The sequence below is a fragment of the Castor canadensis genome, chromosome 13, assembly GCF_047511655.1.
Source record: "Castor canadensis chromosome 13, mCasCan1.hap1v2, whole genome shotgun sequence".
Classification (NCBI taxonomy): domain Eukaryota; kingdom Metazoa; phylum Chordata; class Mammalia; order Rodentia; family Castoridae; genus Castor; species Castor canadensis.
In genome coordinates, this window is record NC_133398.1 from 70,558,695 (window position 1) to 70,574,867 (window position 16,173).

General features: G+C 40.1%; 1 protein-coding gene across 2 annotated transcripts in view; it reads right to left on the minus strand.

Annotated features, from left to right (window-relative positions):
• Nucleotides 1-16,173, minus strand: part of Dock8 (dedicator of cytokinesis 8) — a 216,514-nt gene that overhangs the window by 94,511 nt on the left and 105,830 nt on the right. For both annotated transcript variants that reach the window (XM_074051975.1, XM_020186256.2), the window contains 5 exons: nucleotides 12,946-13,026; nucleotides 11,606-11,765; nucleotides 9,376-9,509; nucleotides 7,802-7,895; nucleotides 6,476-6,638 (listed from right to left, as the gene is read on the minus strand). In XM_074051975.1, coding sequence (XP_073908076.1) covers nucleotides 6,476-6,638; nucleotides 7,802-7,895; nucleotides 9,376-9,509; nucleotides 11,606-11,765; nucleotides 12,946-13,026 — 632 coding nt within the window. The remainder of the gene's footprint in view (nucleotides 1-6,475; nucleotides 6,639-7,801; nucleotides 7,896-9,375; nucleotides 9,510-11,605; nucleotides 11,766-12,945; nucleotides 13,027-16,173) is intronic.

Here is a 16,173-nt window from a genome sequence, read left to right on the forward strand (position 1 = left end):
CTCAAAATAACTAATGAAAGTATAGAAATGAAAGAGAAGGCTTCTTGAATTTTAGGATGCTCCTTCTAGTCTAGACAAACTATTCATTGTCATAGTGAAACACAAGCCAGGATTTGCCCTGATTTCATCACTTCTCCATTGCTTCTGCCCTCAACTCCCAACCCACGTGAAAACAGGGTGCCTCCCGAGCCTCCCTGCTGAGTCCTATGAAAAGGACCAATGGACAAAATGACATTCACCATCATTACCAATAGCAGGATTTTTAACATAAAATAAGGAGAATGACTGGCGCTGTGCGTTTCAGAGCAGGACCTCCTTCACACACTTTTTACCACAGCCTCACCTGGGGATTCCAGGTGCATTCCTCACATCCTTTTAGCTTTATACACTCAGGACTGATGAGAGTGCAAATATGTAAACTGCCCCTCCAAGAAGATTTCACCCTCTCTCTACACCATGGGATGAATTCCTTTGTCACCCTCCAAGTATATCTTCAGAAAAACTGCTAGATATCCAAGGTCATGACTTACTAATGAAAGAAGGCAGAAGTTAACAGGTGAGAGTAAAATTCTTCACAGAAAATGACAACAGCACTCTCTTGTGGGCATTGAAATGTTTTTTAGTTTTTCTTGGTTTTGTGCTTCCAAGGCAAATGGTATAATGTGTGTTCTATTGTAATAAATCACGACTCTTTGCTAACGGAATGGTCTGAACTCAGAAAGTGGGTGAATTGTGCCCTCCAGTGGCTGAATGGTGTACTGAAACCACAGCTGAACAAAAGCTTCAGCAACTGTTGCTAAGTAACCTCAGGTCATTGGTTCCCTCCTGAATTTTTTTCATTCTTATAAAAAGAAGGATTGTTGAGTTTGGGAGTAAGTCATCAGGAACATGGTATTGTGTCCATGGTTTGTTACTGAGACCGAGTGGCTGCTAGCAAAGAAATTCCTTTTGTCTTTGTTTGCAATCCTTGGCTACTTCAAAGCTTCTGTTCCACAAGCAACTGCTTGCTAAGCTGAGAAGAACCAAAGTCTGTGCTTCCTGATTAGCTTACACTTAGGACGGAGTTCTTTAAACACTTCTTTAAAGGATGAAAAGCAGGAACTTGTCCAATAAATGTGTATGCACATGTTATACATATGTAAGATATTTTGTTGTAACATGTATAAAATGTCTTCAGTGCCTATTAACACAGGACTAAATAAATCATGCACGTTCAGGTAATGAGATGGAATGAATCTATAAAAAGGCAAGAGGCAGCTCCATGTTTTCATATAAAAGGGCTCAGTGAAGAAACTGAGGTGTTGAACAGGTGAAGATGCTACATTTACATTACGAAGGGAAGAATTCATGGTTGTATCCAGGTATACAACCACATATAGGTAGATAGATAGACACATGGACATAGATAGTCTAAATCTATATTTAAATAGATACAGTTAGTCTATATAGTCAGAAACTGAAAAAAATGGGTGCCTTCATGGTCAAATATAGGCATGAGGCTTGAAAGTACACTATTTTCATCTGGTTTGTTCACTGTTATTTCTCCAATGTATTGATCAGGGGCCTAGCACATTGTAGGCACTCAATATTTATAGAATAAATGAAAGAATAAGATCAACTATCATCTATCTATCAATCATCTCTATCTATCTATCTATCTATGCCCAAGACTTGGTTTTACCAGGCTTAGCAAGCATTTGTTTGTGGAACAGAGGCTTCTATAAGCAAACCATTTTGCACACATATATGGGTGGTTTCCAAAGATGGGAATTGGATAGTTGGAAGTCAGGAGCAGGGGAGAGATTTTTTCACTCTGTGTGCTTTAGCACCTTGAAAATTTTGAATCATTGGAACAAGCTACCTATTCCAAAGTAAATAAAATGTAAACAACTAAGGAAACAATAAAGAATAAGAAGGCACTTTTTGATAATGACTTAATTAAAGCATTATTTTGATGGAGATTTAGAGACAAGGGCCAAACATGTCAGAAACTACGAACCATTAATGAGCAATAACACTGCAATGAGTACTTACAGCAGCTAAAGAGCACTGCACCATAAAGACCACTGTCCTTACATGGAGAAGTGTCACTGCGATGCAGATTCGTAATAGACAAGGACGCATTCCTTGACAAGTGTACGGTGCTGTACATCGGGGTGCACACTGACACTGCTTCCAAATCAGGTGGGTTAGATGGTGTGCCCCTCTGCACCGAGGTCCCCATTGACCTTTGGATGACCCTACACACTGGAGGAACTCGCTGCGGGTGGATAGACGTTTCCCTTCCGGGTGGAGGAGAAGCTTTGACTCTTAAAGGAGAGTGGTAGGCCACAAGAGTGCTGCCCCAGTTTTTAGGGTGAGACTGGACATCGTAGGCACAACCACTCTGCTCCCAGCACAGAGAAGATCTGCTCTGAATTTAGAGTTACTTGGACATAAAGTAGGACTCCATTTCCTTGGACAAAATTAAGTCCCATTCACATATATTCACTGTGCCCCAACTCTTCCCTAACCACTGCATCCAGAGTTATTTCCAGTTCATTCCTTTCCACAGAAATTTTATTCGCTAAATCACAACCCCTGACATTCCCTTGTGAATAGTTCCTACATCCATCTGATGCCATTCTTTTTCTCCCATAGGATGTAAATCTGGTATTTCTTAAAACTCCACTCCAGTATGGGAGGCACCTCCTTGTTAAGCCAGATCAGACTTCTGGTTTGAGAACATTTTGAATAGGAGGAAGCTTGAAAACAGCTAATTATCCATCAAAGAAATCATGTTCCAACTGCACGGCCCTCCATAATTGGATAAACAAGACCTCAGCGGCTCTTGGGGGCTGGGATGAGAGATGAAAACACACTTTATGTGGTTTTCTTTAATGTAATCACTAAAGGGACGGCACGGAGCTTAACAAGCTCATTACAACTTCTGCGCCTGTGATCTCTGCACCCCCCCCCAGCCCCCTCCTGGCCCTGTGGCAGCCACAGGAGAAAATGCCCTTGTAGGCTGTGCTGGACCTTGGCTCCGACTCACGCTGTGTTCATTCTGCTCCCACAAGAAGGCAGCTGGCACCTCAACCACCAGCTGTTGGGTCACATGAAAAATAAGCCAGGAGTTGGTTCAAATGTGTTCCTAGGCCAACAGTAGTGTTTGAAAATTCTGGACGTGGAAACAGGAACACCAAGTTCAGACTTGGATAATCCTTTTTTACCGAGGGAATTTCTCCAGCTGTTTTCCACTTTCAGAGTTGCTGGTGATGTCTCAAAGTCACTTGTCTGGATCTGTCTCAGAGGACAGCAGTCTAGCTCTAACCTCCAACCTATGAAGGTTGGATGAGGCCTGGAAGAGGACCAGAGGCTCTGATTTGGGAGACCCAGCCACTCCTGAGATCAGCACCCCTTGATCTATAGATTCATCTTTCTCATGAGAGCAGATGTTTGTTTTATGGATGCCCAACCCTTGGGAGGCTTAAGCAGTTCTATTATAACTGATCTAGAGTCTTTTCTTAAAGCGATTTGAGTAAGACAGAGGCACCTGGGAGCAGCACTCACATAAGCTCTAACTTGAATGCCCCTCATAGTACACTGTGACCCTGACTGGGGACACTTAAGGGGCAGGGTGAAGAAAAGAGGCACCTGAAGAAGTGGGAAGAAGGTGAGGCTAGTGCTATCCCTACCAAAATGATAACAGTCTCGGAAGAGAAAAGACCAAGCCTCACCAGGACACCACAGTGTAAAAGACTTGAGAGATCTTTACTTGAAAGAGACTTTTCTTTAGCAGGGAGGGAACAGAGAAGCCATGAGGTTGTAGGTTTTTTGAGGGGGGTAGTAAGGAAGGAAGAACTGACAGAAATGGGGAGGTGAGTCACCCAAGGCTCACTTAGGCAAATTACCACTCAACTTGATTCAGATCCACCTTGATTCCTTCTGTTTCCAGTTTGTGCATAGAATCGAGGTCTAGGAAAGGGAGAATTAGTGTAATCTTGTTTTTTTCGTCAAGATCAACCGATTCAAGCACTATAAAGCTTGGGAAGACTGAAGAAAAAACACTAAAAACTTAACTACAGCACAAGAGGTTTAGACTAAACCTCCTAAACTCCTGCAAGTTTTCATGGAGTAAGATTCTGAACCAAGTTAATTATATCTCTTTCCTTAAACAGGCTATGAAACATGGTAACCTGTGAGCCAAGCGAAGGCACCACCACCAAACTAGAGGGAAGTATTTTCTGTCATTTCCATGAGTAAAGACTTGGTTTCTTTTCTAATGGGCTGACCTTGGCCTTCCAATGGTATCCAGTACAGCTAAAGAACATCCACTCTGTACTTGTGGCTCTGTTTCTCATGCTGTCAAGTCGGGTCCATGGTAATCTGCCCAGACTTGTCCTCCTCAGCACTCCTACATTTCTGAGGCACTCAGGGCACTAGTGCATTCCAAATCCCGCTGTGATGTAATTAAGGGATAATGTTTGCAGCAAGGAGTAGAAAGAGTTGTCAGTGACTCCCATGGGTGATTAAGTGCTGAGGGAAATCGAGTAACAATGGAATGCAATAAATACAAGTTTATCCCAAGCCACAAAGCATTTTGTTTCCAATTATAGGATAAGGTTTCTGAAACATACAAACACAGCATCTATGAGCAAACATCTTCACGCCTTCATTTTCCTTTAGGGACAGGGAACTGAACAAGTGCCCCTAGGAAGAGGCTGGAAATGAGGATGGAAAACAAGGAAGGATTAAGTGGGGGGAAATACTTGTGTACATCACAGATTGTCTGACTAAGTAATTTCTCTCTGTTTCTCACTGTAATTTTTACCTCAATGAAGCATTCACTTGTCTTTTCTGGGCCTCAGTTTTGTGAATCTGGAGAAGTATATGTGTGTCACATGAACTCTGAAGTTTCTTGCCTTGGGCTGGGATGTAACTCAGTGGTACAGTGCTCACCTAGCATGCGTGAAGCCCTGGATTTGATCCCAGCACCAAAAAAGAAAAGACCAAAAAAAACAACAACAACAAAAAAAAACCTCTCTTAAAGTCTCTTGCCTTGCAGCTCCACACAGGTCCTACTGGAAAGTGTGGTGAGCCACTCTTGTTCACTGCTGGCAGGGTAGCAAACTGTGCAATTTTGGAAAAAAGTAGCAATATGAATAAAATTGAAAATGCTGATTACTTATGACCCAGTAATTTTGTTTCTAGGCATATTCCTTAAGGAAACTTTCCCACATGTACCCAGAGAGACAAGGACAACTGCCACTGCACTGTGCTGGTAAGAGGCAGAACGTGAAAAAACGCAAATGTCTATCAATTGTGAGATGGATAAAATACAGTCTTTTCACACAAAGGAATACTATCCAACAGTTAAAAGGAATGACACAGCTCTATATAAATCAGTATTGATATTTTTAAAAATACGAGCTGTTTAGGAGTTCCCTTTGGTTAAATCTGTGACAATTTGACTAAAAAGAAAAAAATAATTAACTCAATACTGAGCCAATATAATTCACGAGCACATAGTAATACTCCAAAAAAAAAAAAAAAGGAAAAATACTAATAAGTGAAAAAGGCAAAGTGGAGTGTGGAGCCATTATGCAAATTTTAAATGAATATAAAAATAATATTGTTTGCTATTCATGCGTGTGTAAAAATCAAAGAAAATGGAAGGACACATAACTTCCTTCCATGATAACAGTGGTGAATGGTCAGCAAAGTAGAGATCAGTGATTGGACACTGGGGATAAAGAAGACTTCATTTAATTAATATGATTTGATTTCATGTTTTATATAAAAATACAGAAACAACAAAACATCATTTCTGGATTGTAGATAAAAGATGCATAATTATTTACTGCATTAAAAAAATCTTCTCAGAATAAAAGTACCTGAGCAGCAATGCTTTTGGCATCTGAGTGCTGACACGTGTTCCTTTCCAGGCCCCGTGGCACTGGGGGGGGCCCCTTTTAGAAATCAAAGCGACCTAGCCTGTAGGCCCAGTTAGCTCCTCGCTCTCCACATGGTAGCCACTAAGCTCATATTGCTATTTAAATGAATTATTACTAAGTAAGATTCAATTTTTTATTTCCCCCATCACACTAGCCACATTTCAAATGCTGAATAGCTAAGTGCTGAATGGGCTAGTGGCTACTGTGCTCGGTGGTCCACGTGTGGAATATTTCTGTCACATTACTGTTTTCCTTATATGTCTTTCTGCACAGAAAAAAAGATAACAGGGTTTTTTTGTTTCTGGTCAGAATATATCCACTATAATCGAAATTGCATTTATGATTGAAGAAGCAACTTCTTGTTAAAGAGAATTAGGTAAACTATCTCTAGAAAGAGATCTCACAATTATTGATAGTTGCATAGATATCACATTTCATTCCCCCACCGCCCCGCCTTAGGAAGGTAGGAAGAGAAGTTGGAGGATTATCCAAACTTGTTATCTCAGAATGTGGGATCATGGGGGGCCTCTGTTTCTTACCTGTACACGGTATGAGGGACATACACTTCTCGGATTGGAAATTCCAAAATCTCTTTGAGTGGACGTGTGCGGTTTTCAGGAAAGGGTCTCACAGGCAACATTTCAGGAGTCAGACAGCAGCTGGTCACCTCTGGAGCTGCAGATATCTCCAGCCTGAGTGAGCCTAAAGAGAGCCACAGGACAGTTTCTTTACTGAGGGAATCTGGGAAGATAACTGTGATGTATTTCTTTTATGAACATAAGGATGAATTGTGAGAGTGCTAGAGTTTTGGAGTTCCCAGCTAATTTTCTATAGAGTAAGAAAAAGCATATCATGATAACTTTTGAGATTTTGTTTCTATAAAATAGGAAACAAGAAATTATAAGATGAATAGGAATGGAGTAGAGGGTCTCTAAATTTCTTTCCAGAACCACCATACTATAATAACACATAGTTAAGTAACTTCCCTGCATCATTATCAGTAAAAACTTGGTGATTTTCAAACCCTGATACCCAAGGGTGCTGCAGAAGTACCTTATGAGGGTAAGGGAGGTGTCTTCACTCCTACCATCAAGGCATCTAGCATTCACTCTTTTTTTCGATGGTTCTGGGGATGAACTCAGTGCTAGGCAAGTGCTCTACTACTTGAGCTCTGTCCCTGGTCCTTTTGTTTTCAGTTGTTGTTTTTTTTACCCCCAGGAAGGGTTACAAGCTTTCACCAGGGGTTGCCTCGGACTGTGATCATCCTATCTCTGCCTCTTGAGTATCGAGTAGCTAGGATTACAGATGAACATCCAGTTTATTCACTTTTAAAAAAAATTTAAATTTGATTTTTGATTTGTATTAATAAGAGGGAATTTCATTGTAATAAGTCCATATATGTGTACAATGTACTTTGAACAAGTTCACCCTCTCCATCATATTCCCATTCCCCCTAAAACAGAGCACAAGTTTTAGGGTTTGTTCTTTGAACTCAGGGCCTTGCACCTGCTAGGCAGGTGCTCTACCAATTGCATCCCCCCCAGCCCTCATTCACACCTTTTTTATACCAGGATTTCATATAATATTTTATTCAATAAAAGAGGCTTCTCTGTTCAAACAGTTATCTAATTATCTGAGAAATGAGACCCAAAGTACATTTGCAGAATCGATCCTTTAAGAAAAATAGAAAACATTAATAGATTGGCCAAAATCTGTTATGCAGACCAGTCCAGATCTTAACTTCAAATGCAATTCTGCACACTAAACCTGGCAAATGATTTTATAAATTGTAGCATTACACAAGCAATGCCAAATGGTAAATGGTCTGGGCACAGCTCAAGAGGATAAAGACAAACCATCCACACCTGGAATTGACTTGACTCTTCTCTGTAAGGATGAAGATCTCTTGTAGTCAGCTAAAAATTTAAACAAGTCTTCATCACTAAGACGATCTCCCTCCTGCCAAGAGAACAGTTGGGGTTAGGGTAGACACAAAAGGATTTTGCTTTTAAGGTTTACTCTAACAAGTCTTGCATAGAAATTGGGATGAAAGGCAACTCTGAAATCATTTAGTTCAACTGCAGTCAGCCATTCCTTCTTAAGCAGCCTGTCATCAGCCCTGCTGGGGACAAGGCTTCTGCTGCATTCCAAGGAAGCCTGTTGGGACCCTCAAGAATCTGGGTCACAGGCTGCTCCCCTAGAACTCCAAGCCACTGATACAAGCTTGACTCACTGGAAGAACACAGAATTGAGTTACTTTTTTCTTCAAAGATCTGAAGATGGAGAAAGCATCTTTTCTCTTTCCTATCTTATTCTCTTCACATTTGCCTTGCATGAGGAGGTAAAGTGTAAGTGCTACCCCTATGTCCCACATGGGACAGGCACTCTGCCAGAGGACACATGCATGATCTCTCATAGTGGTTGCAAAACTCAGTATGGCAGGTAGGTAGACATGTCTCAGTCCCAATGAGAAAAATAAGACCCATCAAACACTCTGTCCCCAAGGCAATACACTGGGGGGAGTGGAGACTGAGTAGAAATCCTTCAGTCCCTCTCTATTTCCATGATGCTGAGCCCTTCAATATCCCTTCTGCAAATCATTTTGTTAATTTGTCCTTTAAATGCCCCACAAAGACTGCTTGAGCTGCAAAACAATTTTCTAAAACAGAGCTAAACCAAGTCTAAGTCAAGTTGTTTTTTTTAAATGGCAAAATCTAAGTAGCATAAAATTTGCCTTCTTGACCATTTTTAAGGGTAAGTTATGTTAAGTACATTTCACATTGTTGTGCAACCAATCTCCAGAACTCTTTCATCTTGCAAAAAAAAAAAAAAAAATCTCAAACACTTAAATGACCTTAAACAACCACTCCCCACCCCCTTTATCTCCACCTCCTATCATTATATTTTCTGTCACTATGAACCTGAGAACTCTAGGGAGTTTTTTATTGTTAAATGTCAATATTTATTGAGCTGATGAGGAACACCATCTGGAATGGCCATTCTCTAAGCAAGAAGGAGTGCTTAGCAAGCTGCCACATGGAACAGTGGTGAGGACAGCCAGATCAGAAAACTCAGAGACCACTGGGGAGATGACATCTTAGCCAGACTGTCTTCATAGCTTGATAAAGGAATTGACCAAGACAGTTCAAGTAAGACACTTTGTATCAATGGGACAAATTCCTCTCTCAGTTGACGGACCTAGCACTCAGCAAGCACCTACTGTACCCCGGGCATCCCAAGAGGACCTTTACATATCTGTGCCACCTAGCCTCCCAGCAGCCAGATGAAGCAAGTACATCAACCCTCTTTTGTAGGTGATGAAACTGAGTCTTGGTGAGGTTAATTAGCTTCTTCTAATTACCACATATAATCCTCATTTGCGCGCCAACACCCATGCCAATACAGGGACAAAGCCAGACTCACTGCAGCATAGAGATACCTGCTTGAAAAAGCTGTTAATGTTCATGGTGGTGGCTTTGAAGTTGGATCCAACGCCATTTTCCTCCAAGGAAAGGGCTCGTTCAGATGGCCGCCTGGATTGGGACAGTCTCCGCTCACCCACAGAGCTTCTCCCTTTAAGGCAAATAATTGTCATTCTAAAATGTACCTTGCTGTTTGAACATACAGCAGTTATTAACTTAACCATAGTTTAGAAGTACATTTACATATGTATGAATATAGCACAATGAAATCCACCAAGAAGTTAAAAAAAGAGGGGGTGAAGGGAGGGCAGTTAAGAGAGAGCAATATAGATAGGGTAAACTTGGTCAAAATACATTATATGTTGTAAATATTATAATGAGGTCCATTTGTACAACTAATATATGCCAATTAATTTTTTTTGGTGATATTGAGGTTTGGACTCAGGACCTCATGCTTGCTAAGCAGGAGCTCTACCACTTGAGTTACTCTAGCAGCCCAATTTTTTAAAAAAGATATATTTAAAGTTGCTAAACATAGCTGTATAATTTGAATGTAATTTTCCCTCCACGGGTACCCACAGTCCCTTACCTATCTTAGTCCTCCTGTTGGAGTCCCTAATCCTCGGACTGGAGTAGAAAGGCTGGAATCAGCTGCACGTCCCTGTCACTGGGGATCAGGGTAGACCAGATGCCACCCAGCAAGAGTCAGGAGTTGCAGTCAAAACAGGGTCTCCCAGTAAGCTTTATTTAGTCAGGCCAATGTTTGCTTTTGTTTTATTTTTACATTTGCATTCCACTGGGAGAGGCATGTACTCAAATACCCCTGAAGGCATCTGGAGTTGTAACCCAAGCATGCCAGGGTCAGCCTGTGCACATTCTTGATCCAGCTTGCCTCTATTCTGTTATATGGACCAGGTACCAGAACTGAGTTTCTGCCTCGGTTGACCTTTCTTATGTGGATCTACAGGCCAAGGACCTTGAAACTCTGCTTAGTTGTTTCTTCTCCCATCTAAGGATTTAATTGGAGATCTTGTCCTTTTATTCCATGAAGCTGGTGGGGGTTCTGTTTTTCTATCCCTAGTTCTCACCCCTTATGATGAATTGCAACTTGCTAGCACTGCCCACCTAACTCAGTATAATGTACTGTATCTCTGGTTGCTTCTTAGGAGACAGCCTCTGGTTCTGGTCAGGTTACTGAGATTGCTGAGGTCTCAGCACGTCCTATGCCCAAATTATATAGTTTATGGTACTCTCTAAGCACTCCACATTACACTTTCAAAAGTTGACATTAAAAATATTGTGGTGTGATGGTCAGAGTGCAGTAAGGTGAAGTGTGTTATTGACAAGTCAGAAATAATTTAGGAGACCTGACTGGCAGATATGCAACAGTAATTCCAGAACAGAAGTAGCAATAATAAATGCCCTTTCCTCCACACCCCTGAGAAAGGCAGCATTTCAGAAGTGGCAGAGGTAAGGAGTGCTGAGAAATAGCACACTTAACTATTTGCCATAAACAAAGGAAACCAAAAACGCTGACCCAGTTGGTGGGGGCGGGTCTACTTAAAAACTTTAAAGTCACTGGGATTGTCCCATACTTAACCCATGTAGGAAATTAGTGGTTTAGATCAAGGGAGACGTGATGAAAAAAAGAAAAGAAAAGAAAGAAATACATGAAATAAATTGGAACAGTAACTAGAATCTTTTGGCACCCATTTTTTTTTTATTTGCACTTGGCAAAATAAACTTTAAGAGACTGGAAATTTTCTCAAGAAACCCGATTTTGCTTTTCAAAGCCTTTATAGCACTAGCTGTTTTTATATTTAAGAGTCAATTGTGGTGCCTTTCTTTAACATACTAGATGGTTACTACATTTTCTAATTTTCAAGAGATTTTGGGCGGGCAGAGTGGCTCAAGTGATAGAGTGCCTGCCCTGAGTTCAAACCTTAGCACAGCTGAAAAAAAAAAAAAAGGAATTTTATTTTTTGATAGTGGCAGCTACTGAAAATTAGTTTTTTAAAGTATTAAAATTCCATCCAAAGTTCTTACTGTAAGGTTCTGTTTAAGCTCCATGGCAATTGTTCAATCAAATATATTCAATTCAGTCATGACTGTGTTTCATTCTATTTATTTCCTTCTTTTTTCCCATCCCCATCTTTCTGCATTAATCAAATCCCCTTGGATGAGCTGTTGACATCAGGGTGGGTAGTTGGGGAGCCCTTTAATTCCCACTGTAGATGACAATCTTACCAACCACAGGCTCCACATCCGTTACCTCCCTGTCAAGGGTAGAGACATTGAAGAAGCTTGCTAAACTGATGGGAGCCCAGGCGAAGGGCATCCGGTATTTCCCCAATCGCTGGCAGAAGGATTCAGCTTGAAGTTTGAGTTTTTCAACTTTTTCTTTACTCTGGAGGGAAATGCAAAGAGAAGAGCTGAAGCAATGTGACAGCAGCACCAAGCCAGCTGCCTCTGACGTGTTCTGACAGCCATCTCCAAAGGCCAACTCCACTAATTAAAGAGAGAATAAGCAGAAAAATGACTCCACTCTGGCCAGAAGTGTTGCTGGTAAGACAGTCGGGATTATAAAAGGAAGAGATTAAAGAAAGGCTACATTCAATTAATAAACTGTATCTTCTGCTAAAAATGAGATGTCCAAGGCTTGACTCACCAACGAATCTGTAACTGATTCTTTTAGGTCTAGTTTTATGACTTGGATTATCTTGAGAGAAAGTTGGGAATAAAATTTAGGATACCATCTACCAGGATCCCAGGAGATCATGTTTTACAAAAGTTGACTTGAAAACTCCAAAAAGATTTATAAAGATTTCTAGAACTTCTTTAAGTTGATAACACCTCCAAGGTGTGCTAAGTTCAGACTAAGTGAAAGATCTTCCAACACAAATATCTTGAGTTCAATCAATTTTATTTGAAATTTATGAGTCTGATCAAGAAATTCTTATTCTAAAAGGCCGTGTTCTAAAAATCATATTGGAAACCTAAAAGGCAAATTGGTGCTGAGAAAAGATGTTCTTTTCATGGTGTAGGTCCTATAATGTGCTCATTAATTTATGGTGTACAGCAGTCCCAGCCTCTCCCCAACATTAATAATGGATGACCCTATGCTTCTGAGGCAGGTCAGGACAGATCTGGCCCCGCTGAATTTTATGGAGTCTCTATTGTCCTCCCAATTGGGCCAAGCCAGGCATGGTGGCTTACGCCTGTAATTATAGCTACTTGGGAGGTTGAGAGCAGGAGGATTGTGGTTCAAAGCCAGCTGGGCAAATAGTTTGTGAGTCCTTATCTCAAAAACCCCCAATACTAATAGGGGGGATCAGAGCGAACCAAGACAACAGGACAAGGCTTTTCCTAACCAAGTTACGTAGTTATACATTGGTACATATCACCATTACTGAGTTCAACAATCTATTTCTTTCAAAGATTACCATCAATAACTGGTTTCTCTTTGTTTAAAAACTACTTCTCAGTGCTCCGTATGGGGACACGATATGTTCTAAACCCCACTAACATTTCTGAAAATATTTGCTTATTCTAAGATGTCACATTTAGTAATACTCAAATGATCATACCTTTCCACCATCACTTTCTTTGATAACCATGTAGGGTTCTGCACAGTCTGCAATCTCTCCCTGCTGAAGGACCTTTTCAATCTACCAACAAAAATAATAATAAAATAAAATGAGTAAATTACCTCCATATAATAGAATTATCCAACCATTAAAATTATGTTTAATGACAATATTTGATGACATTGAATGTCCACAATATGTATTTCCTGATTTAAAAAAATAATGTAAAGAATAACATACAGTTTTATAAGAGGAAATCATAAAGGCATGTTTAAAGGATGATAGCAGATACACAGCAAATGTTAACAGTGGTTATCTTGGTACAGAGGGATTATGTGTGATTTTTATTTTCTTCCTATTGCTGACCTGTAGTTTCTATCTTTAAACAATGAACATGTATTATGTCCCTAATAAAAAAATGCAATAAAAGTTATTTTATAAAACAAAACCCAGGGGACATATGTAGGAAGTGAAAAACTAATTTTCTTTATTACTGCTTACAAAGTAAAAAAGAGATATGGACTCTGTAAAAGTCAGGTTGGGAACCAAAAGCCTCCACAAAAATGAATAAATGAACAGAATAAATTGCCTGTTAATTGTGTTCTGTATTTCCTATAAAGGCTGTTTCTCTGGATTTAACAGGTTCAGAAAGAAACTCAAAAGCATTGAGATGGGCTTCTCAATTCGCTAACTGGCCATAAGATGGAGAAATGTCACCGCCATCAGGCATCCTCTTTCCTTATGCTTCAGGAAAAGGAGCCGGTGGCTAACAGCCATAAAGTAAGGCACCATGTTTAGAGAAAGAAAAGGAGGAATTTGGAATCCCTAACTCTCTGTCAAGGAAAAATTAACTTAGATGTTGATAAGAAAAACAAGTAGATTCAGTTTTATTAGATTGTGTCATTAGTTGAGGTGATCTTTGAAGAAGAAATTGGGTCACCGTGTCCCATAGACACACATTCATTCTTTAAAAACATCTTCATTGTGGTAGCTGCTGGGGAGATCAGGTGGTGGGCACAATAAATGGAGTCCCCATTCTCCCAAAGCACTAATCAGAAGCTAGGAGAACAAATTGGAAGGAAATATAGTTTTTCCACGATGTGAATGGATAAAAACATGGTCTTTAAAATGAACTTTAGCCAGAGATTAAGAATCTTTCAATTAGGACACGGAAGCAAGGAATGGGAATGGGAATTATTTGAAACCTATGAGAAGGGTCCCAAGAGTCTGGAAGCAGTAGAGTCAGATGTGACTGGGGCTTGAACTGCTGTCCCCTTCACTGCATTGGGCCAGGGTGACTCCGAATGCTTTATGAGAGGGAGCTGACATGAGGCCCAGCACACGGTCCTTTGTGGTGATGTGTGAAAGCATGTGCAATGAAATGCATGAGTTCTTATAAGTGTGGGAGGTAGGGCACAGGTGCACGTGAGAATCGTCCGGGATTTTTAAGGCAAAGAGACTGCCTTCTGCTCTTTTCAGGATGGGTGGGTGGTTCAATGCCTGGCTTGTTTATTTTTAAACAGTTTTTTTTTAAAAGCTTGAGGTTCACCTCCATTCCTTACTTATGAAACAAATCCTTTCATCTGCTTCACAAAATCTTGAACTAAACCTTTAAGCCTGAAATAATCCCTGCAAGTAATAGAACTGGCACTATCTGAACTAGTTGACTCTACCTAAAATATGATTAAGATTCTGGTGCTCAGCTTGGGAATAAAAACCAGAAAGAAAGAAGCCCTTCTCTCCCAAATGATATCTGCCTGGATGTACCAAGTATTACAACACCATTTACTATATGTTTTGAGGAAAAGCAGCAACCATGCTGCTCTATAACTAAGACAAAAAGGCTGGGGATGCTGCTCAGTGATAGAGAGTTTTGCCTTGCATGTATAAGACTCTAGATTTGATCTCCTGTACCACAAAAATAACAAAATAAACAAAGACAAAAAAATAGAAAGCAAACCAGGATTGTCTTGCTATGTAGATTTAAATTTCTTAATTACATCCAGATAATTTAGAGTATGTTATTGCAAAATGATGCATTAATACACTGGAAAAATTGGAGTCATATTTAGTCAGTGGTAGTAACCAACAGAAACCATTGTTATTTGGCAGATGACTGTGGCTAGTCAAATGAAGCCATTTATTGAGAAGAGTTTGAAACAGAATTTAGCTCCATAGACCCAGTGTTGGTTTTATTGGTTTCTGAGGCTGAGAGAGAATTGTGAATGTGACTATGGGGAACTGCAGTGGTATTTAAGCTAAATTCCTTGTATGTATAAGTAATGCTGCAACAAAAAGGACATGCATTAATGTTTGACAACAACACATTTTTAAATTTTTAGGCATGAACTGTTTGGATGTGACTCAGCTCCTTTTCCCTCTTCTTTTCTCTCTGTGTTTTATTGTGATCAGAGTGAGCTTTTTAAATGAAAGTTGTGGATTTAAACATTTTTTATTTTGTATTTTTTTGCAGTGCTTGGGATGCAGGCCTTGGGATGGAACCCAGGGCCTCATGCACATGCACACTGAGAAATGTTCCATTGGTGGGCTACACTTCTAGCCTGGGCAATAGATTATTAACCATACTTTTCATAAACTTTAACAAGTTCCCTTCAAGCGATAGTAATCAGTCATAATCTTTGCAAAACGCTGTAAAAGAAGTGATCTCCAAGATACCTGAATTCTTCGGGATCTACAAGCTACTACCAAAAAATTGTGAACTGATGGAATTACAGGCATAAGACACTGAGCTAACAGAAAACGTTCGACCCACAGGAGGCTAGGTGTACATGAAATCAGACACCTGGGTTTCTTCTTTTATTTTGTTTTACAAAGTTGTTTTACAACTTTGGCGTAATGTGTCAATAAAATCAATTATTTGGCTTTAGGTTTGTTAAATATTGTTTGTTGTTAAATTCTAACCATTTTGGTGTATAGAAAATGACTCTGGTTTTCTTACATCAGCAAAGATACAGTCTAGAATATAAGTTTCTTGTAAGGGTCCCTTCACTACGCACAACCTGTGGGATGGTGATAAAAGGGAAGAGTGAAACTCGGAAACCACAGCCCACTCCTCAAATTGTCAGTGAAGTGACTTTCTTGGAGCCAGAAAGCTGAGGACACTCTCTTAGGAGAAAGAGCCAGGCTTTATCTGTAGTTATGTCCCATTGAGGTTGGCATGATAATCTCCACTTTATGGACGCGGAAACCAAATCTCAGAAAGTTTAG